General features: G+C 46.2%; 1 protein-coding gene across 1 annotated transcript in view; it reads left to right on the top strand.

The window, feature by feature from the left end:
• LOC143281079 (uncharacterized) overlaps positions 1-27,384 on the top strand; it is a 35,012-nt gene extending 7,628 nt beyond the window's left edge. Inside the window, exons 2-8 of the mRNA XM_076586018.1 lie at positions 15,171-15,472; positions 17,120-17,347; positions 19,439-19,650; positions 20,664-20,817; positions 21,609-21,846; positions 22,784-23,109; positions 25,342-27,384. Coding sequence (XP_076442133.1) covers positions 15,227-15,472; positions 17,120-17,347; positions 19,439-19,650; positions 20,664-20,817; positions 21,609-21,846; positions 22,784-23,109; positions 25,342-25,704 — 1,767 coding nt within the window. The 5' untranslated portion in view covers positions 15,171-15,226 and the 3' untranslated portion in view covers positions 25,705-27,384. The remainder of the gene's footprint in view (positions 1-15,170; positions 15,473-17,119; positions 17,348-19,438; positions 19,651-20,663; positions 20,818-21,608; positions 21,847-22,783; positions 23,110-25,341) is intronic.
• Positions 27,385-27,746: the final 362 nt, after the last annotated feature.

Raw genomic sequence — 27,746 nt, 5'->3', positions numbered from 1 at the left:
CATTTCCATATATCACATTATGCATGCAAACAGCCTTGTTGAAGAACAGCCTGTTGTGGAAAGATAATACATTAAGTAGTTTATAATTGGGTCAAGGAACTTGACTTCAACAATACTAATTTCAATGCTCTTTTATACATACGATGAATAAATTTTAAGTTTGTATTGCTGCAGTTGTCCCATAAAGTTGATGCATAATCGATGATTGGCAGAACATGAGCACAGAAAAAAAGCTTTCGTGAATGAACATCAAGGATCTTTTTTTATTTTTGCTAACTGACGTATTTTGCTAGAGAGGCGTTTTCCTAAGTAAGTCATATGGTCAGTCCAAGAGAGATCTTTGTCAATAAAGACACCCAAAATTTTATGTGATTCTACCTCTTCAATTTTGTTTACTCCTAGGAAAAGTGGTTTGAATATGTGTTTCATCCTTCGTCTTTTTTGTCATGCTGCTACATACATACATTTAGTTTTCTGTGTGTTTAAGGACATATGATTTAATTGTGTCCAATCACTAAGTCTCTTGAAGATCATCTGTGAGTTTACAGGCATCTGAATTGCTTGAATGCAGGTAAGTGTCATCTGCGAACATTTCACATTTACATGTCATAGAACAAGGCAAGTCACCAACATAAACAGAAAATAATATTGGCCCTAAGATGGATCCCTGTGGTACTCCATGTTTGGTTGATTTGAATTTTGAGGTTGGATTATTTACTGCTACTAACTGTTTCCTGTCCGAAAGAAAAGATTCTATAAGATGAGTAAAATCTGGTGTTAAATTATACACTTCTAATTTACGAATTAACAACGGATGACTGATTACATCAAAGGCTTTTTCAAAATCTATAAAAAGAAGACCTGTGAATTTATTTTCATTAATATTGTGCAAAATACTATCAGTAAGTTGTATGAGAGCAGTGTGGCAAGAATGGTTTTCACGAAAACTAGACTGATCTTCGTGGATTAGTTTGTTATTGACAAGATAACTATTCAAAGCTTTTTGAGAATGTACCATGTGTGTGGTTTACAGCGGTTTTCAATGTCACGGAGATCGTTGACACTCTCTGGGCCAAGATCGTAAAATGGTGCAGCGGCTAGGAAAAGGAAACAACAGAAAAAACACCGTCTCTTAAAAAAATGGTAAATAAAAAACTAAGATAAAGTAAGAAAAAAAGACAATAAAAACGACAGCAAAGAAAAACAGTCGTGTATGTCCTTCTCTGTTTGTGTCAGTTCCTGTCTTAATTCTTACAGGAAAACAAAAAAGTGTGTATATGTTCGTGCGTCAGTGGTGCATGCGCATACAAACAGGTACATGCAGCGGCACTTGCACACACACACACACACACACGCACGCACGCACGCACGCACGCACGCACGCACACACACACACACACACACACAGAGAGACTCCGACTGGAGAATGCACGTGTTGCGAGATTACACGAGAGTGCAGAGAAGCAGTCCTCAATCCTTGAATGTTCCCCAAAGTCAGTGAGGAAGACCAGAGCCCTCGTAGTTTCCTTATGATGAGTCAGAAAGGTGGGAAGCCCATCCTGTCTTTATTTGTCAAAACAAGCAGCAAGCAGAGACCATGCAGGATAAGAAACCTGACAAATAATCTGACAAACAAAGGGAATCAACCTGTGTGATGCCGTTGGGATCACCCATGTGTCAGGTTTAAGGTCAGGGCACCATAGCCTTCCTGTGTAATGCCATTGAGATCAGTCCTGTATCAGGCTTAAAGTTAGGGCCACATAGCCTTCATGTATAATGCCATTGAGATCACCCATGTGTCAGGTTTAAGGTTAGGGCACCATAGCCTTCCTGTGTAATGGACTAAGATCAACCCTGTGTCAGGTTTAAGGTTAGGGCACCATAGCCTTTCATGGCAGTGAGTTCGTGTCCACTGTGTCTTGGGTTCGGCACAGGAAGGCGGGGCCCAATCATCTTCTTCCGCCGTTTTAACCTCCCCCGATGGAAGTCAGGTACCCATTCACACCTGAGGAGTTGGGGAAATCGGACTAAAGTGCCTTTCCAAAGGACACAGCACCATGCCGAAACGGATCCTCCGACCCTGATCACTGGTGAACACTGGATCACAAGTCCATCACTGATCACTGGTGAACACTGGATCACAAGTCCATCACTGATCACTGGTGAACACTGGATCACGAGTCCATCACTGATCACTGGAGAACACTGGATCACAAGTCCATCACTGATCACTGGTGAACACTGGATCACGAGTCCATCACTGATCACTGGAGAACACTGGATCACAAGTCCATCACTGATCACTGGTGAACACTGGATCACCAGTCCATCACTGATCACTGGAGAACACTGGATCACAAGTCCATCACTGATCACTGGTGAACACTGGATCACAAGTCCATCACTGATCACTGGAGAACACTGGATCACAAGTCCATCACTGATCACTGGAGAACACTGGATCACAAGTCCATCACTGATCACTGGTGAACACTGGATCACGAGTCCATCACTGATCACTGGTGAACACTGGATCACAAGTCCATCACTGATCACTGGTGAACACTGGATCACAAGTCCATCACTGATCACTGGTGAACACTGGATCACAAGTCCATCACTGATCACTGGTGAACACTGGATCACAAGTCCATCACTGATCACTGGTGAACACTGGATCACAAGTCCATCACTGATCACTGGTGAACACTGGATCACGAGTCACACTGATCACTGGAGAACACTGGATCACAAGTCCATCACTGATCACTGGTGAACACTGGATCACAAGTCCATCACTAATCACTGGAGAACACTGGATCACCAGTCCATCACTGATCACTGGTGAACACTGGATCATAAGTCCAACGCCTGTCCGAGTCTGTCACGGCGCCTACTGTACAGTGATTAACGTCAGTCCAGAACAGAATGTCTTCAGGAACGTACTGAACTTACTCCTTAGTTTCAGTTTCTCAGGAAGGCGTAGCTACGCTCGGGCAAACCCATATACGCTACACTACATCTGCAAGGCAGATGCCGGACTGCACAATATCCCAAAGTGCCTTGAGTGCATGGAAATATGCATTTGTGAACCTATCAGAGTGTATTCTTTGTAGAGAATTTAGCCAGACGCCAACACTTTTGTTGCCATGGGTTCAGTTTCAGTGCGCCAAGTGCGTGCTGCACACGGGACCGCTGTATTGGCGGATGAACTTCTCAACCGATCTGCCCCCTTCCTCCATTTCTCGTCAACAGAGCAGCAGTGAAGCTGACGAAGTGGTACCTGGCCTGAAGGACAGTGGAAACTGATTGCCCTTCCTCCTCGACTTCCGCTGGGCGGAATAAAAGGAAAATCAGGCTGACTGTTGTGTCAACAATCCTGTCTTGTGCTCAGCTGAGGCACTTCACCGAATAAATACGTCAAGCACGGATTTTTGCTTTGAATTATATTGAAGTGTGTGTGTGTGTGTGTGTGTGTGTGTGTGTGTGTGTGTGTGTGTGTGTGTGTGTGTAGTTTAAACTGGCCTACACATAGAGAGAACGCATATTTGGGGATGTGAATTTTCAGCATATTTCCCACAAAAATGTGAAAAAGGTATTAGTAGTAGTAGCAGCAACAACAACAGCAGCAGTAGTAGTAGCAGCAGCGATAATGTTTCTTTGTTTTTACAGGTTCTCAGATTCTGTACACATATTGAAAAGATTCTCAACTCCGAATCAAAAGCTAAAGTTACTTTGAAATGTCGATGGTTTTATACCATCTTCCTCAGCACAAAATAGCATGATAGATTTCTTGTTTTTTGTTGTTGTTTTTCTGTTGTAATATTGTTGTTGTTCGGGGGGGGGGGGGGGGGTTCTGTGCCTCTCCTCGGTCAGCAGGCCACGGGCTCACATGGAAGGACAGCATCACACGGTCGGTTCACATCCACCTCACGTATATACAATTTTTGTTTCGCTGCTCTAAATATTCCTGACCCACACTGCAGATTTCTGTATTCATCAGGCCTGGTTGACGCCAGGGTATTTGTGATATAAAGGGAAAGAGAGTGTAAAGGTCTGTGATGGAGTCTTTGAATTGATGATACTATTAAAGATAGGCCAACTAGAGCAGTGTTCCTTACATCTCATAGGTCATCATACGCACGGGCACACACACACACACACACACACACACACACACACACACACACACACTTTAGTGAAGAAAAGCACATTCACACTTATTTAAATACACCAAATAATAACGTTTGAAATAGTAATATTAAAAATCATCATCATCATCATCATCATGATACTAATAATCATAACAATCGCGGGAAACTTCAACCACCATCTCTTTCGTCAAGCACACAGGGCTCCATCCACATTAAATCGAACAATTCATAACGGTCAGACAGGGTCGCTGTACGCACGAACGAATTTTCTTTCTTTCTCACTCCACCCCCTACCCCCACCCTCCCACCACCTACCACCCTTTCTTCTCTGAGTTCCAGTCTCCACACACTCTCATGTAAACACCAGGTAGGAATGAACCTAGGTACGTCACTCAACAGCACACACCCACATTGACCTGACGACCTGGGAAGGCAGTTTATGGACGCGCGGAAAGCCTCTGACAAGCTGAAGCCTGGAAACAAAGGGTGACGCCCTCTGGCTCTCTGTGTTCATTGGTATTCTGATCTTGTCGGTCACAGGACGTGTTTTGCATTGCTGACACTCACACAGACACCCCAACACTCAGCGATAATGTTGGGACAATGATCCACCTGTACTGGCTAAGTGTTCAACGCCCCAATTCTTCCTTTTTTTTCTTCCTTTTTTTTCTTTTTCTTTTTAATAGGATCTCTTTTTTATGTTGTTATTGTTGTGGGTTGCGTTAGGTTCCTATCTTCAGACGAATCTGGGTTATGCAAATGATATCCGGGATACTGGATCGGCGCCGAGCTGGGAGGAACAAATTGATTTGGGAGTGTGTGTGGAAGGGGGGGGGGCGTGTCCGTGTGTATGTGTGTGTGAGAGAGAGAGGGGGGGGGAGACACAGAGGGAGAGACAGACAGACAGACACAAAGAGACGGGCAGAGAGTGGACACCTTCCCTGTTAAAACCATGGTGTTCATCATCTTCATAAAAGTGTTTATAAAGCGCTGAATCTTGAGCAAAGACAAATGAAAAGCGCTCTCACACCATGCATATATCACTGATTGAGAGGACTCCAGTCAGACCTTATAAACACGTGTCAACGGACAGCTGAGGGAACTGTAGATTGCAAAAATGGGGAGGGGGGTGATTACTTTTAAAGGAAAGAGGTAGGTGTTAAGGCCAGATCTGAAAGAGCTGGGTATGTAAAGTGCTAAAAATGATTATTTAATTTCCAAATGGATGAATAAAGATGAATTGTTTTGTATTGTAAAATGGGTTTTGTTTATTTCCTGAAAGCTGCAGCTGAAAGTCCATATTAACCTATTGACTACATGATTCCAAATTTAATAGATTTCACCTCTTTAATAGTTTTTGTCCATTTGTTTTCTCTGACGTCAACCTGGAACTGCAAGGTTGAATATGCGCATAGAGGCAAGCGATATACTCCCTGACGCTTTGTTTAAGATGGGTAATCCTTCAACCGAAAGTCCAGATGGATTCAAGTGATATTTTCCGCGTTGCTTTGTCTGGAGTGGGTAATTCTTCGGCCGGGTAATGTCAAGTGAAAGTTTCCGTTATACTTTGTTTGGAGTGGGTGATTCTTCAACCTGAAATACGAGTGGATACGGTGAGAGTTTCCGAGATATGATATGATATGATATGGATACTTAAATAGTGCCTATCCTCGGTCGGAGACCAAGCTCTAAGCGCTTTACAAACACGGGGTCATTTGCATAACAGGCTGCCTACCTGGGTAGAGCCGACTGACGGCTGCCATTGGGCGCTCATCATTCGTTTCCTGTGTCATTCAATCAGATATCAGGCATGCACACATGCACACTAAGACAGGCATGTAACATCATCGGATGTTTGTCTAGCGAGCATAATTCTCCTACCCTGCACCGTCAGTTTTTCCAACTAGTCTCGGGACTGTAGCCTGTTGCAGGGATGAGCACTATGTCAAAGCATGACACTCAGCACAGCTTCCTTCCAGTGCTACCAGTATAGTGGGTCTGCTTTGGGTTACACGATCCCTCTGCAAGGCTGGGGATGTACTGCTTTCGGCCAGTGTGTCTGTCTTACTGTGATAGTCACAACACACACACACACACACACACACACACACACACACACACACACGGATGACCAACAGATCTCAGTAAAACACTGAATGCACCTGTCGTGATGACAGCATGCGGTACTTTGAGTGGGGACGCCTGGACTCCTTTCAACAGCCAATAAGTAAATCGTGTGGCAGATATGTCCTCTTTTCTTTCACTCTCTTTGTTTCTGCATTTTTTTTCTGTCGTCTCTAATTCTTTCAATGTTGTGCCTTATTGGTTTATTCACTTCTAATTTTTCAAGGAAGCCTTGATTATGTTTATATAATTCGAGAGTCTTTTTCCAAACATAATAACTGGGCAGTCTTCTTCTTCTTCTTTGCGCCAAGCGCGTATAAGCTGCCAGCTGGCATTTTCATATGCCTGTTATGACGTATCAGTTTGTGCATTACGTATACTGATGTTTGTGTTCAGGTTACTTTTCTTTAATCGCCTGGGGAAAATGAAATGACGGAATGGTCAAGAGCAGAGGCATATCCTAAGTTTATGTGCAACAGTATGACTCTACTTGTACCAAATGTTCTTTTCCAGGCTTTTCCCTATTCTACAGGATCGGTATTGACGTTAGTTTTCCCTATTCTACAGGATCGATATTGACGTTAGTTTTCCCTATTCTACAGGATCGATATTGACGTTAGTTTTTCCCTATTCTACAGGATAGACATTGACGTTATTTTTCCCTATTCTACAGGATCGATATTGACGTTAGTTTTCCCTTTTCTACAGGATCGATATTGACGTCAGTTTTTCCCTGTTCTACAGGATAGACATTGACGTTATTTTTCCCTATTCAACAGGATCGATATTGACGTTATTTTTGGCTCTGATGTATACCTGTGGTCAGGTGGGCAATATGCAACAATGATAGATAGATAGATCAATGAACAGATGATAAGAATTGTCAATGACTGCGGTTTCTTCAAAGTGTTCCACATTCCCACAAAGCCCAGAGCGCAAGTTATACCCAAGGAAGGAGTGGCCGAGCATGGATCAAATCCAATCCAAGCATAACAATAATCCACCCCCGGGGAGAAGGTAAACCAATCCCTGTAATCTGTTTATCCATCGCCTTTCCGTTCAGCGCACTTAGCGGGCCGATCAATATAACTAACATTGATGAAAAGGCGAACGCTTCATCATCACGATAACAGCTGAGACACAGATTGGGGTTCATTATCGATCAGTCTTTTGTGTACGAAAGCTCGCGGAATTTTAAACTGTATTAAGAAATGACACGATCTGATTTCAACACGATTCAGTTGCCTCTATCAATACCTCCTGTCACTTTGCCGCAGCGGGATCACACACCTCAGTGTCAGTGTGCCGTTAGATTTCCAAACTTCACCTCTACAGTCCATGAAACTGTATGTCTGCATGGCTGCCCAAGAGGAGTCGTCCATTACCCTGAAAGATCCTTGAGGTCTTTAAGTGCTGGTCTACCTGGCGGGAATCGCCTTTGATTCAGATTACTAAAGTTGAAGGGAATGAAGACTGGTGGACTGGTGTACATTGAAACAACCCACGTGGAACGGGTGAGGCGCGTGGTGGAGAGAGAGGGGGGAGGGAGAGAAAGAGGGGGGAGAGAGAGAAAGAGAGAGAGAGAGAACGAGAATTTTGTTTCATTTTGATCAACATTCAATGGAAGAGAAACTAAACTTTGTTGTTAATTGTTTGTTTTACTCTTTTTTTTAATAACTTACATTTGAAGCGTTGCAGCAATAATTTCTTTTTTTCTAGTATGTATTGGAAACTTACCTGACGTGACCAACTGTCAGATGATACAATCCATGGCAGCTGTATTGACTTGGATTCTCACAGTCTGAACTAAAATAAATGGAAAGGATCACTAAACATGATTTTTTTTTTCTAATCAGCGGTCTGAATGGACTGCGGGAAAGTCATGGACGCATGTCGACATAGAGGAGTGGCCGTTCTTTTCCGCTGTTAACAAACTGGAGACGACGGCTGGTCACTGCGTATTCCCCGCTTGGTGGAAAAGAACGGATCAGCTTGTTCGCTTATTGGTTGGTATTTTCATTGTGTCAATTTACCAAGACTGCTAAACGGTTTAACTCACTCAGTACGGCCAGTCCTCTCTTCTCCTCTACACAGACCCCTCGGATGTCCAGTGGGTGTCTGAATGACCCAACCTTTAGCTTCCGTCGTCAGAATTGTAGTTTTCTTTGTCAACATTTACCTCTTCAGTATAAGCGCCTTCTGACTGCAATATTTTGATGATGGTAATTGGGGTGAAACGCTATTAACGTCGTCTCTTTCGCCGTTCGTATGGAGAGAGTTAACGATGTGTACTATAAATCAGAGGTTGGAAAAAGTCCCACTTCAATTTATTCTCCAACCGACATAAAAGTAAGAATGGGAGCATAAAAAAGAGAGGGAGGAATGAGGTCTGAGGACAATTGACCTACATGTGTTTGCTCTCAACATCCACTGGGTGACTAACGGGGTGTGACTGAGAACAGGTGACTTTGTTGACTCTGTCAGTGACACGGGTGACGGATAAGAGAAGATCTGATATGATATGATATGATATGATAATGGACACTTATGTAGCGCATGTTTTCGGTCAGAGACCAAACTCTAAGCGCTTTACAAACACGGAGTTATTTGCACAACAGGCTGCCTGCCTGGGCAGAGCCGACTGACGGCTGCCTTTGAGCGCTCATCATTCATTTTCTGTGCTATTCAATCAGGTTTCAGTACGCGCACACACACACACACACACACACACACACACACACACACACACACACACACACACACGTAACATTTTACGTTCATGACCGTTTTGTTTATTTACCCCGCTGTGTAGGCAGCCATACTCCATTTTCGGTGCTGGGTATTTTCTTCATTCTGTCAATAACCCACCAACGCTGAGATGGATTACAGGTTCTTTAACGTGCGTATTTGATCTTCTGTGTGCGTATACACATGAAGGGGGTTCAGACACTAGCAGGTCTGCACAATATTTTGACGTGGGAGATGGGAAAATTCTCCACCCTTTACCCAGCAGGTGCGACCGGGATCGACCTCAGGTAACCATGTGACCACCGGATCCATCGACCCCTGCCAGCCACTGTCCACTGCCCTGACAGGGGAAGTAAGTCACCGTGCACTTCAAGCCACCCGAGCAAGTTGGGAAAGAGGGGAGGTAACCATCCTGACTCGACACAGAACACGTAATAAGGTAAACATTTCCATGTCTCCATTGAAAAACAAATGAGGAAGAGTCACAAGCTGACTCCATTTAGGATCAGCCAAAGCCCAGCCAACATAGTAGGCAGTCACATTGTTGACTCCATATTGATAACACCACAAAAAGTTCAGATGAGAGAGTGTGTGTAAATATGCCTACTCTATGCAGGGTACCACCCAGTGACCAGGTTTCAAACGATGGCAGTACATGATCATGTCCGCTTCACACACAACACAGACCAACAGCCGCATTATAAATATGAAGCTCACATTTCTGGCGGAAGGACACAGTTTGCAGACAGGGATGGTTGCTATACTGGCCAGCTATTGATGTTGAAGGTGATTATGACAACTACCGTTGTTTTGCCTTTCTTTCTAAGCCATTGTGGGTTGACTGCTCTCTATCACAATTCCATGGAAAGCAATCAGAAGGCGATAGAAGTGTTGACAGGCACATCGATCATGGGCTAATCCTGACCGACAGTGGGTGATCTGTGGGTGAATGGACTCTCCACAGCCTTTGGACATGGCTGACAGGGCTGTGGACTCTGAGGAAATACCCCATGCCTCCTGTCTGTCTGTCTCACAGACTTACTGCACATAACCTGTCTCTGTCTGTCTGTCTGTCTGTCTGTCTGTCTCTCTCTCTCTCTCTCTCTCTCTCTCTCTCTCTCTCTCTCTCTCTTTGGAGTTTGTTTATTGATAACAAGACCTCGTATTGTTGGTTTTATGCTGAACGATCATGACTTGTGTTTGCACCGTTCCATGAGGGCAATGCTTTATACTGTAACAAATCATCCATATCTGTACTCCTCTCTCTCTCTCTCTCTCTCTCTCTCTCTCTCTCTCTCTCTCTCCCTCCCTCTTTCTCTCTCCAGACACATGAGTGAGCGCGTGCTCACACATACATATTTGCACAAACACACGCGCACGAACGCATTAAAACATATCCACAAAGAAACCAAAGGAAAAAAAGAAAGCAAAAGTGAGACAGACTGGTGGAAGCAACCTTGTGGTGTATACACAGGGGGTGAAAGCCGTGGTTTGTGTATCCAACCAATTCCGTCTGGCTGACAAAACCTGTAGGTTGCTACCAGTACATGTCAGTTCTATAGAACTGTGCTGTACTGCAACACTTTCAGAGACAAGCAGCCATGCGTGGCTTACGGACAGACAGACAAACAGACAGACAGAAAGACAGACTGTTAGTGCATGGGTTGTATGGGACTGTAGGAGAACGTCACTTGGTTTTGATACTTTGCGGCTTGAAGTGACAAGCCACGTTTTTCGAGGTGTTCAAGCAGCTTGAAGTGACAAGCCACGTTTTCCGACGTGTTCAAGCCACTATTGCGGTTTTGGTACATACACTGACACATTTCGTTTCGGAACAAGTGTGTTTTGGTTTCAGTTTCAGTTTCAATAATGATACACTACATCTGCTTCACACCCAATTCCTTATCAACGAGGGTAATCGATAAGCAACAAACATTCTTTTCTGCATCATCTAACATTCATTTACAAGGACAAAAGAGAAAGAAACTTGCAGTGAATAAAACACAAATAATTAACAGTCAACGGTAAAGGCGAAGTGGTTAGTGTCACAAACTGCGCGAACGGGATGTCGTGCATGGTTCGAACCCCAACAGAGCTATAAACACCGTTGTGAGATTTCCGGCTCCAGTCGATTCATGCCCTGAGCTGTTGAGCGGACTTACGGGATGGAAATGAAAAGAACTGGGACCACACACAGTCGAGTGATTTCCACACACACCATGTCTTTGACAGCGTCGCCCAAACTTCACGACCATCCTGCAGGTGTTGTGCCTTTCGGTCCTGTTGAACACGTTGAGTAAGGAGCTGTACATACAGCCCTCCTATACAGTGAAAAACCAAAATGAACATTACAGCATCATTATCATCATCGACATCATTGATGACAGTGGCAAGATCAGTAGCGACAAGAAGAAGAAGAGCAAGAGCAACAACAACAGCAACAATGACAACAACAGAAATAAAAATTGTAATATCAATATACTACTAATGATATATACTATTACGGTTATAGAAGGAAGAGTAGGAATAGAACAACAACAGCAACAACAGTCAACAACAACAATAATCGTGTTGAGTCGACGACGACAGTGATAAATGGCGATATATATCGTACATGTCAAAATATTCCCTCCTTCGCCAATCTACCACACAACGGTTTCCATTCATACCAGTGCCCCAATAGCAATAACAACAATCACATTCAATAAATCACCCGTCAAAGCAACGGGGAAATGTAGACCCTCACACAGGGGTGGGGTGGTGAGGAGAAGGTGTGGAGGTGTAGGGAGGGAGAGGTTGTGCTGATCTGTATGTTTGAATACTTAGGAAAATTCCAAGCTCTATCCGTTTCACATCAAATGCTAATGGAGCAGAAATGGAGCGGCTCCAGAAGTACCGGAGTGGTGGCAGCAGTGTTTGACGGGTGCGGTGGTCCAATGATTAGAGCGCTGGGTTCTCGCCACAGCTTTCTGGAGTTCGATCCCTGGGCTGGGTGTGCCTGGCAGGTCACGGGCAGACAGTTGTGTCCGATCTCCTTGTCCGATCTGCTGGTGTCTGAACCCCCTTTGTGTGTGTACGCAATCAGAAGATCAAACATGCATATTAAAGATCCTGTAATCCATGTCAGCGTTTTGTGCTTTATAGAAACAAGAGCATACCCAGCATGGACACTCCCGAAAACGGAGTGTGGCTGCCTACATGGCGAGGTAAAAACGGTCATACACGTGAAACTCCACTGGTACAAACGAGAGAACTGTGAGCTACAGCAGACGACAGAGGATTAACTCACTCAGTACAGCCAGTCCTCTCTTCTCCTCTACACAGACCCCTCGGATGTCCAGTGGGTGTCTCAATGACCCAACCTTTAGCTTCCGTCGTCAGAACTGTAGTATTCTTTGTCAACATTCACCTCTTCAGTATAAGAGCCTTCTGCTTGCAATATTTTGATGATGGTAACTGGGATGAAACGCTGTTAACGCCGTCTCTTTCGCCGTTCGTGTGGAGAGAGTTAAGGAAGTACGCCGTGCCGGTGTGGTCTGTGTGGGGGTGTGTCAACACAGTGACTGACGTGTTGCTTACTGGCCAAAGAACAGAACAAGATGAAGAACAGAAACAAAAAAGGACAGAAGAGAAAGAAGAAACAAATGAAGAAAGATGTGTGAAGATGGTAGAAATAAAGAACAGGGGATTAGGGGAGATAGTTGGAATAGAAGGAAAGAATGGACCAGAAGGAAAGAATGGAAAGGTTGGAATAAGAGGAAAGACTGGAACAGAAAGAATTAATGCAAAGACTGGAACAGAAGGAAAGATTGGAATAGAAGGAAAGAATGGAAAGATTGGAATATAAGGAAAGAATGGAAAGATTGGAATAGAAGGAAAGAATGGAAAGATTGGAATGGAAGGAAAGAATGGAAAGATTGGAACAGAAAGAAAGAATGGAAAAACTGGAACATAAGGAAAGAATGGAAAGATTGGAACAGAAGGAAAGAATGGAAAGATTGGAATGGAAGGAAAGAATGGAAAGACTATAAGAGAAAGATAGAAGAACACAGGAAAGAAAGTAGGAAAGAGAGAGAGGGGTGACAAAATAACAGGTATGATCGGTCGGATGATAGAAAAAGTAACGAAAATTGAAGACTAAAAAGTGAAAGGAAAGATCTGAGGACAAGAAGAGACAGACACAGAGAGGGAGAATGTGTGATTACAAACAGACCACATGCATCACTGCGTTGGGATAGTGGGATGGGAGGGATTGAGGGACGTGCTGACGATATCATTCCACTGGCATTCAGATAATTTTTCTTTCTTTTTTTTCATCTAAAAACATTGAAATGGCATGCACCAACATCTACATACGATCTTCAACAAGTTGGGAATGTACACATACCACTTAACCTGTAAACCTGTACTCCCAAAATGCCAGGGAAGAGAGAGGGGGGAGGGGGGAGAGGGAGAAATCAACACAAGAGAACTTGAATGGAACACGGAATGAATAATCACCTTACTCTATCATGTCTATATACAGAAATCAAACAGATTATATTTTCAGACCAGTACATCAACCTTCAAACCCAAACACCCCCTAAAAGGGAGCAAGCAAACACTTTTTAGAGTACCAGCGTTCTGTGGGACATTATCATTGTCATCATGAGTCAGACACTAACAAGCTGTAACGCAGCCTTATCATACATCGCTGAATTCAGAACACGGGTATGTCCAGACCACACCCCAACACACAGACACACAGACACACACACACACACACACACACACACACACGCACACACGCACACACACACACTCACTCACTCACTCACACACACACACACACACACACACACACACACACACACACACACACACATCCTGGTCACCCATCAGACCATGTCCTGTTCAGGTGTATCACCACAGCCATCTCTGTCGTCACGGGCCAATGACAGAAAAGAAAAGTAAAGGGTCAGGGGGTGTGCTCCACACCCGTTTGTACACCCACCCTACCCACCCACCCACCCCCCACCCCTCTCTCCACCCTCCACCCTCCACCCCGAGAAAGAACGAATGAGAGATCACATGGCAGGATTTCCTGACCCGACATTCACCAACCATTAATCACACATCAGCCCTCTAAGGAGACCTGTTGTCTGTCAGTCAGTGAGTCACTTATTTACCCGAGGTAGATAAAGCCCACATTCCCCCACCACTCCCCCAGACCCCTTCCCACCATCCCACCCATCCACCCACCCACCCCCTTAAGCCCACCCCGCTCCTCTTTCAACCCTCAACAAACCGCTCCCACCCTTGAAAGATCGTTAAAACGCGAACAGAATGTTGAAGACAACAACAAACACTTCACCCACAACCGGACTTCTTTGATAAGAAGGGAACGGGTAGAGGGTTGTGATAACAGGGTACATTAGGAGGAGGATATAAGAACAGTATATGTAATAACAATAATGATAATAATAGATAGATAGATAGATAGATAGATAGATAGATATTACTCATAAGGCGCAAGCTCTGAGTGCCTCACATGAAACAATGCATTCACAACAGTGCACAATAACACACCTCAGCACTCGGAAAAAAACCACATAATATACGTGTATCTATGTACATCAAGACAACACAATACAACATGTGTTGAAGAAATGAGAATAGTGCGATGCGTGTGTGTGTGTGGGGGGGGGGGAGAGAGCTGGAGTGGAGAGGTGGGATTTGAGGGGGGGGGTGTGAGTGGGGAGGAAGAAGTTGTGGTGTACCAGGAATACCCCCCTCCCGCCCCGCCCCCCCCCTCCCCCCGCGGTATTTGTCGGATATATTTGAAATACTTAAACTTTGAAATACAACGGGGACTTTGTGCAACTTCGTTGAAAATTTAGAGAATGCATATTTCATACATATAGCATACAGAGAGAGAGAGAGAGAAAGAGAGAGAGAGAGGCAAGATCTGATGTTCGTCCTTCGGATTCGAAGATGACCATGGCTTCAAATATCAGATGGAAGATCGGTGGCTGTGGGTCTGGAGGTGACTGATGAGGCCAATCCGGACCCTGAAGGCTCGCCCACATGTGAGACACAAGTGAGTGGATGCTGATTCATATTCCTTTACATAAAAAATCACGCAGATATGTATTTTTCTTTCAGCTCATAAAGCCCAACATCAGCCCCAGACGCTGGAAAGAGCAGTAGGTCCAGCCGCCATGCCAGACACGATGAGCCTGCCCAGGCCTCATCACCCCTACCCCGTGCGCTCCAGCAAAGAGTTCGCTGTTCGACAGGTGGGCGGCGATCCCTCCGCCTCCTCTACCTCCTCCACCACTTCCTCCTTCTCCTCGTGCTCCCCCCCGGGGTTCCCGGAGTACCTGAAGCACGTGGACATGCTGGGGGACAGCGGCAGCCGTGTCCGCTTCTCCTCTTCCAACAACCTCTTTCAGGCCGTCCTCAAGGTCCGCTGCTTGTGTGTGTGTGTGTGTGTGTGTGTCTGTCTGTCTGTCTGTCTGTTTTTGGTTTTTGTTTTGTTTTGTTGTGTGTGTGTGTGTGTGTGTGTGGTGTGTGTGTGTGTGTGTGTGTCTGTCTGTCTGTCTGTCTGTTTTTTTGTTTTTGTTTTGTTTTGTTGTCGTTGTTATTACAGTCCTCTAACCTCACAGGCTTTTCCCCCCAACATTATATTTTTATTTTTTGCTACATTACCATTTTTTGTCGTCGATTTTTGTTGGTGGTTTTTTTTTCAACGAGACGTTTCTTCCTTCTGTCCTAACATGGATCTGCAAACATTTTCAGCGGCCGTTGGAAAACCCACGTCATTTATTGGCTGCGTGGTCCCCTCTCAAGATTTCATGAAGAGCATTTGGGTTATTATGCTGTTGTTCAGGCATCTGTTTAGCAGATGTGGTGTTGAGTATATGGATTTGTCCGAACACAGTGACGCCTCCTTGAGTAACAGAGCTGAACTGACGGTTCGGTTTCTATTTCGAGAAAAAATTATAATTCATATAAATGTGTGTGTTGTGTGTGTGTGTGTGTGTGTGTGTGTGTGTGTGTGATAAAAAGTACCACTATATTTGGTGCCTCGTCTGACATGATTAAGATAATGATGTCTCTAACAAATTAAAAACACCACCACCAACATGCGTTTGTATATTGCAATAATCTAAGTCGTTTAAAAGATATTGATGCTATACACGGTGGTGTCAGCATACATCAAACATTAAAGAAAATGAAAAATTGTCAATCATTAGCTAAATACACATAATTTTTACTGATTTTATACTCGTAATTACAACCATATCAAGTGAATATTGCATTCAAGGAAAAAGCACATTGGACTAAATAGGAGGAAAACGGGAAAAAGAGTGTGGGGGGAAAAGGGGTTGGAAGACCCACAACAAAATATGGTTGCTTGGTTCTGTGTGTGTGTGTGTGTGTGTGTGTGTGTGTGTGTGTTTGTGTGTGTTTATGTAGGGGCGCGCATGTTCGTGTGTGGCATGTTTTAACTGAATACGTGTATATTTATGTATGCATAACTTCTGCTGTAAACGCCACTAGCTTCCTGTCTGGGAGATGTGAGAGTTAATCTGAAGTAGTAGTTGCAGTAGCAGTAGCAGCAGTAGCAGCAGCAGCAGTAGCAGCAGCAGTAGCAGCAGCAGTAGTAGTGGCAGCAACAGCAGTAGTAGTTGTGGTAACAGCAGCAGTAGCAGTAGTAGCAGTAGCAGTAATAGCATCAGTAGTAGTAGTACCACCACCACCACCACCAGCAGCAGCAGTAGTTGCATTAGCAGTAGCAGCAGTAGCAGCAGCAGCAGTAGCAGCAGCAGTAGTAGTGGCAGCAACAGCAGTAGTAGCTGTGGTAACAGCAGCAGTAGCAGTAGTAGCAGTAGCAGTAATAGCATCAGTAGTAGTAGTACCACCACCACCACCACCACCAGCAGTAGCAAATAACAGTTAACAAATCGATAACTGGTAAATATTTCAAAATAAATAAATAATAAATAAATAACTTACTACCTGACTTACTAACCAACTTACTAACTTTCAAAGGACAGACAGAAAGAATGTGCACCACAGCACCGTGCAGTCTCGCTGTGTTCTCTCAGGGTCGAGTCCGGAGCACGGAGTACCTGTTGGACCGCGGGACCTCAGTGGATGGACGAAACGACTACGGGTTCAGCGTGCTAACGGCCGCCCTACACGTCGACAACGCCAAGCGGCGCGACACCATGTTCCGACTCCTGTTGGAGCGCGGCGCGGACCCACACTTTAAGGACGACACACACGAGCGGAACGTGTTGCACTGGGCGTGCATTCTGGGCCGTGCTGAGCAGGTGAGGGACGGAGGAGGGCGGAGTAGTGTGGTGGGGGGGCAAATGGGGAGAGGGGAGGGGCAGGTTGGTTTTGCGGATGTGTAAAGGATGCGACTGCAGTGCGGTGTGTATTCTGGATTCCTTTGTCTTTTTTTTTCTTCTCCGTTTTCTACATGTCTTTGTGTTTTTTAGTCTGTCTCTTTGTATCTATCTACATATGTATCTATCTGCCTATATCTGGGCTGTTCATCTCTCTCTCTCTCTCTCTCTCTCTCTCTCTCTCTCTCTGTATATAATATATATATATATATATATATATATATGTATATATACATATATATATATATATATTGAGAGAGAGATTATATACATATATATTGAGAGAGAGAGAGAGATAGAGAGAGAGAGAGAGAGAGAGATTCATTCATTCATTCATTCATTCATTCCTGTTTTCCGTTGTGTTTATGCGTCTGTCGCGCTCTTCCTCTCTGTCTGTAATCAACCTGTTTGTCAGTCTGTCAGGCCCTCCACTCCTTTCCTCCCTCTCTTCTCTCTGCCTCCCTCCTTCCTTCCTCCCTCTCTTCTCTCTGCCTCCCTCCTTCCTTCCTCCCTCTCTTCTCTCTGCCTCCCTCCTTCCTTCCTCCCTCTCTTCTCTTTGCCTCCATCCCTCCTCCCTTCCTTCTTTCTGCGTCCCTCCTTCCTTCCTTCCTTCCTTCCTTCCCTCCTTCCTTCCTTCTCTCTGCCTCCCTCCCTCCTTCCTTCTCTCTGCCTCCCTCCCTCCTTCCTTCTCTCTGCCTCCCTCCTTCCTTCCTTCCTTCTCTCTGCCTCCCTCCTTCCTTCTCTCTGCCTCCCTCCCTCCCTCCTTCCTTCTCTCTGCCTCCTTCTCTCTCCCTCCCTTCCTTCTCTCTGCCTCCCTTCATCCTTCTCTCTCCCTCCCTCCCTCCCTCCTTCTCTCTGCCTCCTTCCTTCTCTCTCCCTCCCTCCCTCCTTCCTTCTCTCTGCCTCCCTCCCTCCTTCCTTCACTCTCCCTCCCTCCTTCCTTCCTTCTCTCTGCCTCCCTCCTTCCTTCCTTCCTTCTCTCTGCCTCCCTTCTTCCTTCTCTCTCCCTCCCTCCCTCCCTCCCTCCTTCCTTCTCTCTGCCTCCTTCCTTCTCTCTCCCTCCCTCCCTCCTTCCTTCTCTCTGCCTCCCTCCCTCCTTCCTTCACTCTCCCTCCCTCCTTCCTTCCTTCTCTCTGCCTCCCTCCTTCCTTCTCTCTGCCTCCCTCCTTCCTTCCTTCCTTCTCTCTGCCTCCCTCCTTCCCTCCCTCCTTCCTTCTCTCTGCCTCCCTCCTTCCTTCTCTCTGCCTCCCTCCTTCCTTCTCTCTCCCTCCCTCCTTCCTTCTCTCTCCCTCCCTCCTTCCTTCTCTCTGCCTCCCTCCCTCCTTCCTTCCTTCTCTCTGCCTCCCTCCTTCCTTCCTTCCTTCTCTCTGCCTCCCTCCCTCCTTCCTTCTCTCTGCCTCCCTCCCTCCTTCCTTCCTTCTCTCTGCCTCCCTCCCTCCTTCCTTCCTTCTCTCCCGCCTCCCTCCTTCCTTCCTTCTCTCTGCCTCCCTCCTTCCTTCCTTCTCTTCTTCTTGCCCTTGTCCTTGTTGTTCTTGTTCCGGTTCTCGTTCTTGTTCCTTCCTGTTCTTCTGGAAGAAAACAGATGTAAGGAGAGAACCTCTTTCTCACTGACCCAGCTAACCGCACCATCAACCTTGTACAAACGCTTACACAAATCTGGGGAAGACTCTCAAAACATGACCAGTGCGTTGGGTTAGATACCTCTTTGAAACTGAAACTGAAACTGCATGTATCACAGACTTCGCAACACTCAATGTCTCTTACCGAGATAGTAACATTATTCTGACTCTGATTACGAACACTTCATTTAAAACCAGTCTGATTCTTATCATAAACAATTCGCTTCTGGGTTTTGGGGTTGTTGTTTTTAAATACCTTCCATTACTGTAACTGAAAGTGTGTGTATCACAGAATTCATCACATATAATTTCTCTTACTGAGATAATAAAGTTATGCTCATTCTGATTTTAAAACACTTCACTTTTCTTTTCTCTTCTTTTCTTTTTTGTCCAGGTGGAGGTTTTGCTGAGGGAGGTGGCGGCGGATCTGGACCTGCGCGACAGGGACCTGGGCAGCTACACGGCGTTGCACCACGCGGTGATGGCGGGACACCTGCCGGTGGTGACCCTGCTCGTCGACATCCACCGAAAGTTCGGGGTGACGGTGGACCTGGCTGACAACCTGGGCCTGACCCCCTACCTGCACGCCAAGAGGCTGGGATACAGGTGAGTGGGGGGTGAGGGGGGCCGGTCAGAGTGGGAATACAGGTGAGTGGGGGGGGGGGGTTAGAGGGGGAATATAGTGAGGGGAGGTGAGGGGGGGGTTAGAGGGGGATACAGGTGGGGGGGGGGTTGAGGGGGATACAGGTGAGTGGGGGGGGGGGTTAGAGGGGGATACAGGTGAGTGGGGGGTTGAGGGGGATACAGGTGAGTGGGGGGGGTAGAGGGATACAAGGGGAAAAGGTGAGGGGGGGGGGGTTGAGGGGGATACAGGTGAGTGGGGGGGGGGTTAGAGGGGGATACAGGTGAGTGGGGGGGTTGAGGGGGATACAGGTGAGTGGGGGGGGGTAGAGGGGAAATACAGGTGAGTGGGGGGGTTAGAGGGGGATACAGGTGAGGGGGGGTTAGAGGGGGATACAGGTGAGTGGGGGGGGTTAGAGGGGGATACAGGTGAGTGGGGGGGTGGGGTTAGAGGGGGAATACAGGTGAGTGGGGGGGTTGAGGGGGATACAGGTGAGTGGGGGGGGGGGTAGAGGGGAAATACAGGTGAGAGGGGAGGTAGATGTGTGTGGGGACTTGACCCCATACCTACACGCCAAGATGCTGGGATATAGGTGTGTGGGCGGGGGGGTTGAAATAGGGGGGAGGGGGTAGGGTAGATTGGGGGAACAGTTGGGTGATGTTGGGTCGGATACTGAGTGAGGGAAGTGTGACGAAAGAGAGAAAGGGAAGACGCGGGTGAGAGGGGGTAAACAAGAGTGGATAAAGGGGGTGGGGGGGGGGGCTGACCATTTGCTGCATTCCATGAAGCTGAGTCATATGTAGATCATGACGGAGAGAGAAGGGAGAGAAGGAAAGAAAGAACGAAAGAAAGAAAGAGACATAGAGACAGAATAACAAAGACAGACAGACAGACAAAGACAACCACACCCACACAACACAGTGTGACCACTCACCCCCTACCCGACACATTCATAACCACCACCACCCCTTCCCCCACCTGTGTTACGTGGCCACAGGGAGGTGGCAGAATGTCTTCACAGCAAGGGCCAGGCGTCGCTGGGTCACGGTGACCTGCTGTTCAGAACGCCCAGAGAATGGTCTCAGATCGGCAGGTTCGAGCGGAAGAAGGCCCTGGTCACGCATGCGCAAGAAGCCATCAACAACGCCAAGGTAATGTTCCAACCAACCAGCTAAACAACCAGTCAAGCAGTCAATCAATTAAATATCATAAACACACTGTTTACATAAATTTGTCTTCAGGTTCGCAATGAGTTAAAAAAAAAAATGTTGAATCCTTTTCAAAAGATAATTTAACCGAAAAAGTAAGAGGTAAAACTTTTAGACCTACAAAGAAATTCCATCATAAAAGTAAAGAGCATTCAAACCAACGTGAATAGTCGCTCACATTACCCATGGCGTGGAAGGGGTAGGGGAGGGGGCATACAGAAATTATCATAGTGACCATTGCGTGTATTCATTCAGTGTTTGTTTATTTGTCTGCTTTCCTTTGTGTAGTATCGGCGCTTTGAACTGTTGGACAAAGCGCCTGAAAGACACAGTATTCGTGTGCAACATTGGAGACTTCTCACAAAGTGTTTATCCCAGCTCTTCTTGTGATCCCTGCGATGTTTATATGTCTACCTGCAGAGATGTCCGCCACAGAGTTCTCCTGTGTATGTTTGTACATTACAGCAGTTCTTAGCACTATAATTATCAATTTATTTCTATTGTGTTTTTCGTTAAAACATAATAATGCTCGAGGCACATAACACGAGTAAAACATAACAGAAAGAAAAACGTTTTACACAGTCACAACCACAGGTGAACAGTCTCCAAAACCATCCCATGCGAACAACGCACCGTCAGTCAGCCAGAACTTAATGCCAGACTTTTGTGTCGTCCTGTCGGATACACTGTGGCATTTTTACGTTCTAAAATGAAACACCGTGTCATCTTATCAGATTCAGGGCAAGATCACTCACCTGCGGAACCTCCGACAGACGGCTCCCAACACCTCGCTGCCCAACTGCCCCCCTTCCCACACTCCGCGGGCTCGTTTGGCTGTGCGTCACGCGGACCGCCTCTCTACGTCACTTCCTTCCCTACAGGAAGACGGCAGGCCAAGGGGCATGCGCCGTCCCACTTCCGCTAATGGGGCTGCTGATGCTGAGGATCGTGGTGTGGACCATGTGGACAGTGGTGAGACAGGACAGGGGGTTGCTAACACAGGGGTTGTTGAACAATAACAAGGCAAGACTTGGGTCACAGTTTAAGATCGGGATGCTGATGGGAGACTTTTATTTCCAAATAATGTCACGACATTGTCTGGAGTAAAGAAAGACCCAGACAAGGATATTTCGTGGCTTAGATAACGGAGACAGGGACCAGAGATAAGCAATGGCATTGATTTAGCGAGGTATCAGAATGATAACGTTTTCTGGATAGTTATACAACTATGGATACCAGTACGAATAAACAGGATTTGGAGTGTGAAAAAAAGGAATTTCGTATGGAGGGTTGAAATTGAACGAAGGAATGCGTGCGTGCACATACCTGTGTGGATACATTAGTGTTTGTGTGGAGGTACAAGAGTTCTTATACATATCTTGAAGGCAGTATTCGTACACATCTGCACGCGCATGCGCACACACACACACACACACACACACGTATCTACTGTGCTCTCTCTCTCTCTCTCTCTCTCTCTCTCTCTCTCTCTCTCTCTCTCTGTGATACACACTTTTTTTTGTTTCACTATTTACCTCTCAGAATAACTACTACTAAACCCTCTCTTTTATTTCTTAAAGAATACTTTTCTGTAGTTTCATAATTATTTGTTTGTTTATTTCTTGTTTTGTTTTCGTTCCATGTAAATCCACGGAGCACATCTTATTCCTTTGTTTTGTTTTTGTTGTTTAGTGTTTGTTTGGGTTTTTTTAAGCTGCATATAAGACGTTCAGCCCTTTCGTCCTATTTTGTTTTAGTTATTTTTGTTTCCTCAAGGCCTGACTAAGCGCGTTGGGTTACGCTGCTGGTCAGGCATGTGCTTAGCAGATGTGGTGTAGCGTCTGTCGCCGAACGCAGTGACGCCTCCTTGTGGAACTGAAAACTGAAAGTGATCCGTGTCCTCCCACAGAGCCCACGCACGGCAGGGCAGCAGCCATACCCAGACACCCCAGGGAAGCGTTCGTCCACCCGGCCGTCCCCACCCTGCCCCTCAAACAGCCGGGTGGTCATCCTCGTCAAGGCTACCTGCCGCCCCCGCGGAGGTGGGAGGGGGCAGGGGGCCTACCTGCCGGACCCCTAGCCCCCATCGGTGAGGGGGGAGGGAGAGGGGGCAGCATGGAGGGGACAGGTGTTCTCTCTGTGCACCCCGGAGCCAAGAATAACCCCGCGGCGGCCTTGACCTTGATGGAGATGAACAAAAAGGGACGGCACGCCAGCACCTACCGGCAAAGTCAGGTGAGGTGATGTGTTAATTTTCAGGTCAGGTGAAGGGTTTTGTGGGGTGTGCTGTCTTATTTTACCTGTCAGGTGAAGGGTTTTGTGGGGTGTGCTGTCTTATTTTACCTGTCAGTCAGGTGAAGGGTTTTGTGGGGTGTGCTGTCTTATTTTACCTGTCAGTCAGGTGAAGGGTTTTGTGGGGGGTGTTGTCTTATTTTACCTCTCAGTCAGATGAAGGGTTTTGTGGGATGTGTTGTCTTATTATACCTGTCAGGTGAAGGGTTTTGTGGGGTGTGCTGTCTTATTTTACCTGTCAGTCAGATGAAGGGTTTTTGTGGGGTGTGCTGTCTTATTTTACCTGTCAGTCGGATGAAGGGTTTTGTGGGTGTGTTGTCTTGTTTTACCTGTCAGGTGAAGGGCTTTGTGGGGTATGCTGTCTTATTTTACCTGTCAGGTGAAGGGTTTTGTGGGGTGTGTTGTCTTATTTTAACTGTCAGTCAGATGAAGGGTTTTGTGGGGTATGCTGTCTTATTTTACCTGTCAAATGAAGGGTTTTGTGGGGTGTGCTGTCTTATTTTACCTGTCAGTCAGATGAAGGACTTTGTGGGGTGTGTTGTCTTATTTTACCTGTCAGTCGGATGAAGGGTTTTGTGGGGTGTGCTGTCTTGTTTTACCTGTCAGGTGAAGAGTTTTGTGGGGTGTGCTGTCTTGTTTTACCTGTCAGGTGAAGGGTTTTGTGGGGTGTGCTGTCTTGTTTTACCTGTCAGGTGAAGGGTTTTGTGGGATGTGTTGTCTTATTATACCTGTCAGGTGAAGGGCTTTGTGGGATGTGCTGTCTTATTTTACCTGTAAATCAGATGAAGGGTTTTGTGGGGTGTGTTGTCTTATTTTACCTGTCAGGTGAAGGGTTTTGTGGGGTGTGCTGTCTTATTTTACCTGTCAGTCAGATGAAGGGTTTTGTGGGGGGTGTTGTCTTATTTTACCTCTCAGTCAGATGAAGGGTTTTGTGGGGTGTGTTGTCTTATTTTACCTGTCAGGTGAAGGGTTTTGTGGGGTGTGCTGTCTTATTTTACCTGTCAGTCAGATGAAGGGTTTTGTGGGGTGTGTTGTCTTATTTTACCTGTCAAGTGAAGGGTTTTACGGGGTGTGTTGTCTTATTTTACCTGTCATTCAGCTGAAGGGTTTTGTGGGGTGTGCTGTCTTATTTTACCTGTCAGGTGAAGGGTTTTGTGGGGTGTGTTGTCTTATTTTACCTGTCAGTCAGGTGAAGGGTTTTGTGGGGTGTGTTGTCTTATTTTATCTGTCAGTCAAGTGAAGGGTTTTGTGGGGTGTGTTGTCTTATTTTACCTGTCAGTCAGGTGAAGAGTTTTGTGGGGTGTTTTGTCTTATTTTACCTGTGAGTCAGGTGAAGGGTTTTGTGGGGTGTGTTGCCTTATTTTACCTGTCAGATGAAGCGTTTTGTGGGATGTGTTGTCTTATTTTACCTGTCAGGTGAAGTGTTTTGTGGGATGTGTTGTCTTATTTTACCTGTCAGGTGAAGTGTTTTGTGGGATGTGTTGCCTTATTTTACCTGTCAGGTGAAGTGTTTTGTGGGATGTGTTGTCTTATTTTACCTGTCAGTCAGGTGAAGTGTTTTGTGGGGTGTGTTGCCTTATTTTACCTGTCAGATGAAGCGTTTTGTGGGATGTGTTGTCTTATTTTACCTGTCAGGTGAAGTGTTTTGTGGGATGTGTTGTCTTATTTTACCTGTCAGTCAGGTGAAGAGTTTTGTGGGGTGTGTTATCTTGTTTTACTGGTCAGCCCATCTCATAGGTTGTTCTTTGTGGGGGGGTTTCATTCATTCATTCCATCCCCTTATTTATTCATTCATTCATTCATTTGGCTTATTGTCCTACCGGCCACAGAGGCCGTATCATCAGGGTTTTAACAAGTTCAAAACAGAACCATGTGCACTGATTAAAAACCAACATCAGTAGTCAATCTATCTCAGTGGTTGTGTTATTCTATTGTTCGGTTGTGTTGCATATCAGTTTGTCGCATCAGTTGGTCAAGTTTGGTTGTATCTTTTTTCTTTCTTTTTTTTAGGAGGGAGGGTGGTGGGCGGAGGGGTGGGGGGGAATCAACCTATGTCATCGCTTGTTTTTCATCAGTAACGCAGTCCCTCACTGTGTTATTTCATTGTTCAGCCTATCAGTAAACCAGTCCCTCTTTGACTGTGTCATTTAATCGTTCACCCTGTTTCACGTGCAGTTTGACGAGACGAAAGCCTCAGAGTACCGGCACATCCTGGGCAACATCAATTCAATCATGGACATCCTCTCTCAGCAGCAGTCCATCTCCTTCCGGAAGTCCGTCAAGTACCAGCGACCCGAGACCCCCAAGAAGGTCAAGGTCAAGCCCAAGGTGTCTTCCCTGGCCGTCATCTTCGGGCGGGACAAGGGCGGACGTCGCAGTAGCAAGAGGACGTCTGCCAGGTCCGCCCGGAAGAAGGAGTCTGCTAGCACCAGGAAGAAGAAGGAGAAGGGGGCGGGGGGCGAGAAGACCAAGGCCAAGACGGCTGAGCAGAAGAAGAGGTTGCTTCCCGTAGTGAAGGTGAACGACAAGGTGCTATGACAGCCAGGAAGAACGCTCACACTCTCACTGCCTCATGCCTCCAGCTACACCGGAGCATGTAAGTCAAAGCAGGAAAGCACTCGGTGCTTAAAAAGCCAGCGCGCAGTGACATGACTGAAACTGAAATCGGTCACACGCACAGTGACGCGAGCTGTGACGTGATTGACCGAACACCAGACAAGTTAAAAAAAAAAACTGTGATTCTCGTGTCAGTCTGGGAGCTGCAGCCCACGCAGAAGAAGAAAAAGAAGAAGAAAATAGCACCAATTTGTTCCATTGTAAGATATGAAGACGTCCAAAACGTTTGAATGAAAACATCTGATTCTGCTTCAGTTTACATAAGAAAATAAAACACACAATGATTCTGCTCCAGCTGACATAAGAAAAGAAAACACACAATGATTCTGCTTCAGCTGACATAAGGAAAGAAAACACAATGATTCTGCTTCAGCTGACATAAGAAAAGAAAACACACAATGATTCTGCTTCAGCTGACATAAGGAAAGAAAACACACAATGATTCTGCTTCAGCTGACATAAGGAAAGAAAACACAATGATTCTGCTTCAGCTGACATAAGAAAAGAAAACACACAATGATTCTGCTTCAGCTGACATAAGAAAATAAAACACACAATGATTCTGCTCCAGCTGACATAAGAAAAGAAAACACACAATGATTCTGCTTCAGCTGACATAAGGAAAGAAAACACAATGATTCTGCTTCAGCTGACATAAGGAAAGAAAACACACAAAGTCACACGGTGGCTCACCCACGGATTATGGCATTCTGTGAACAAACAAATGAGTAGTGTGCAGCAACGTGGGTCTGGCCGCCTTGAAACCAGGATACAGGAAAGAAGAGAACCAGTACTTACCCACTTCTGGATGCACTCTTCCTCTCTCTCTGACATCAAGTAACGTCCACCTGCCCTCCACGTCTGATGACCAGTCATACCTAGAATGGTCAGAGGAAACATTATCAGCAGCAGTGGTGATCCCCGACAAGGTGGTGTTAGCACGGTGGTGGTGGTGGTTGTGGTGGTGGTGGTCCACCAGCAACCCATGGTGCTGACAGACGACAAGACGACAGTACATACCTGACATCAGGGGGAGGAAGGTAGCAGAATGGTTAAGATGCTTATCTATCTGTCAATACAGTGTCCGTGAAGGTTTTGGTTCGATTCCAGCTCTCGCCATTTCTTCCAAGTTTGATTGGAAAATCAGACTGAGCGTCTAGTCATCCGGAAGAGACGATAAACCGAGGTCCCGTGTGCAGCACGCACTTGGCGCATTGAAAAAGACCCCGTGACAACGAAAATGCTGTCCTCAGCAGAAAAGATCCACTCTGAGATACACAAATATATGCATGCCATCAAGGCTTGAATAGCGCTTTAGGTAATGCTGCTGTCAAGCATCTGCCTAGCAGATGTGGTGTAACATATATGGATTTGTCCAAACGCAATGACGCCTCCTTGAGAAACAAACGGACAGCCAGGATACCCTCCCCGGAACGCCAGCCAGAACAACCAGCACTTCCCCTCGGAACGCCAGCCAGAACAACCAGGACTCCCCCTCAGAACGCCAGCCAGAACAACCAGGACTCCCCCTCGGAACGCCAGCCAGAACAACCAGGACTCCCCCTCAGAACGCCAGCCAGAACAACCAGGACTCCCCACCAGGACTCCCCCTCAGAACGCCAGCCAGAACAACCAGGACTCCCCCTCAGAACGCCAGCCAGAACAACCAGAACTCCCCATCGGAACGCCAGCCAGAACAACCAGGACTCCCCCTCAGAACGCCAGCCAGACCTCCCACCCGGACAGACATCAGGACTCACCGCATCGAACAACACAACCTTCACTGCACCAAGACCCACGTCCTGAACACCTTGCCTGAAGGGCGTCAGCCATGTCTGTGTCAGGTGCCTGACCATCAAGCCCCTCTAACCACACGTGCCTTGACGGACCGTTCGTCTGCTCCCTGAATGACTCTTCCAATGAAACAGGCCAAAGTACAGCTGCGTCAAGCATAGCGAAATTAA

Source organism: Babylonia areolata, chromosome 1, assembly GCF_041734735.1.
Source record: "Babylonia areolata isolate BAREFJ2019XMU chromosome 1, ASM4173473v1, whole genome shotgun sequence".
In the NCBI taxonomy this organism is placed as follows: domain Eukaryota; kingdom Metazoa; phylum Mollusca; class Gastropoda; order Neogastropoda; family Buccinidae; genus Babylonia; species Babylonia areolata.
This window is presented reverse-complemented; position numbering and strand designations above follow the sequence as displayed.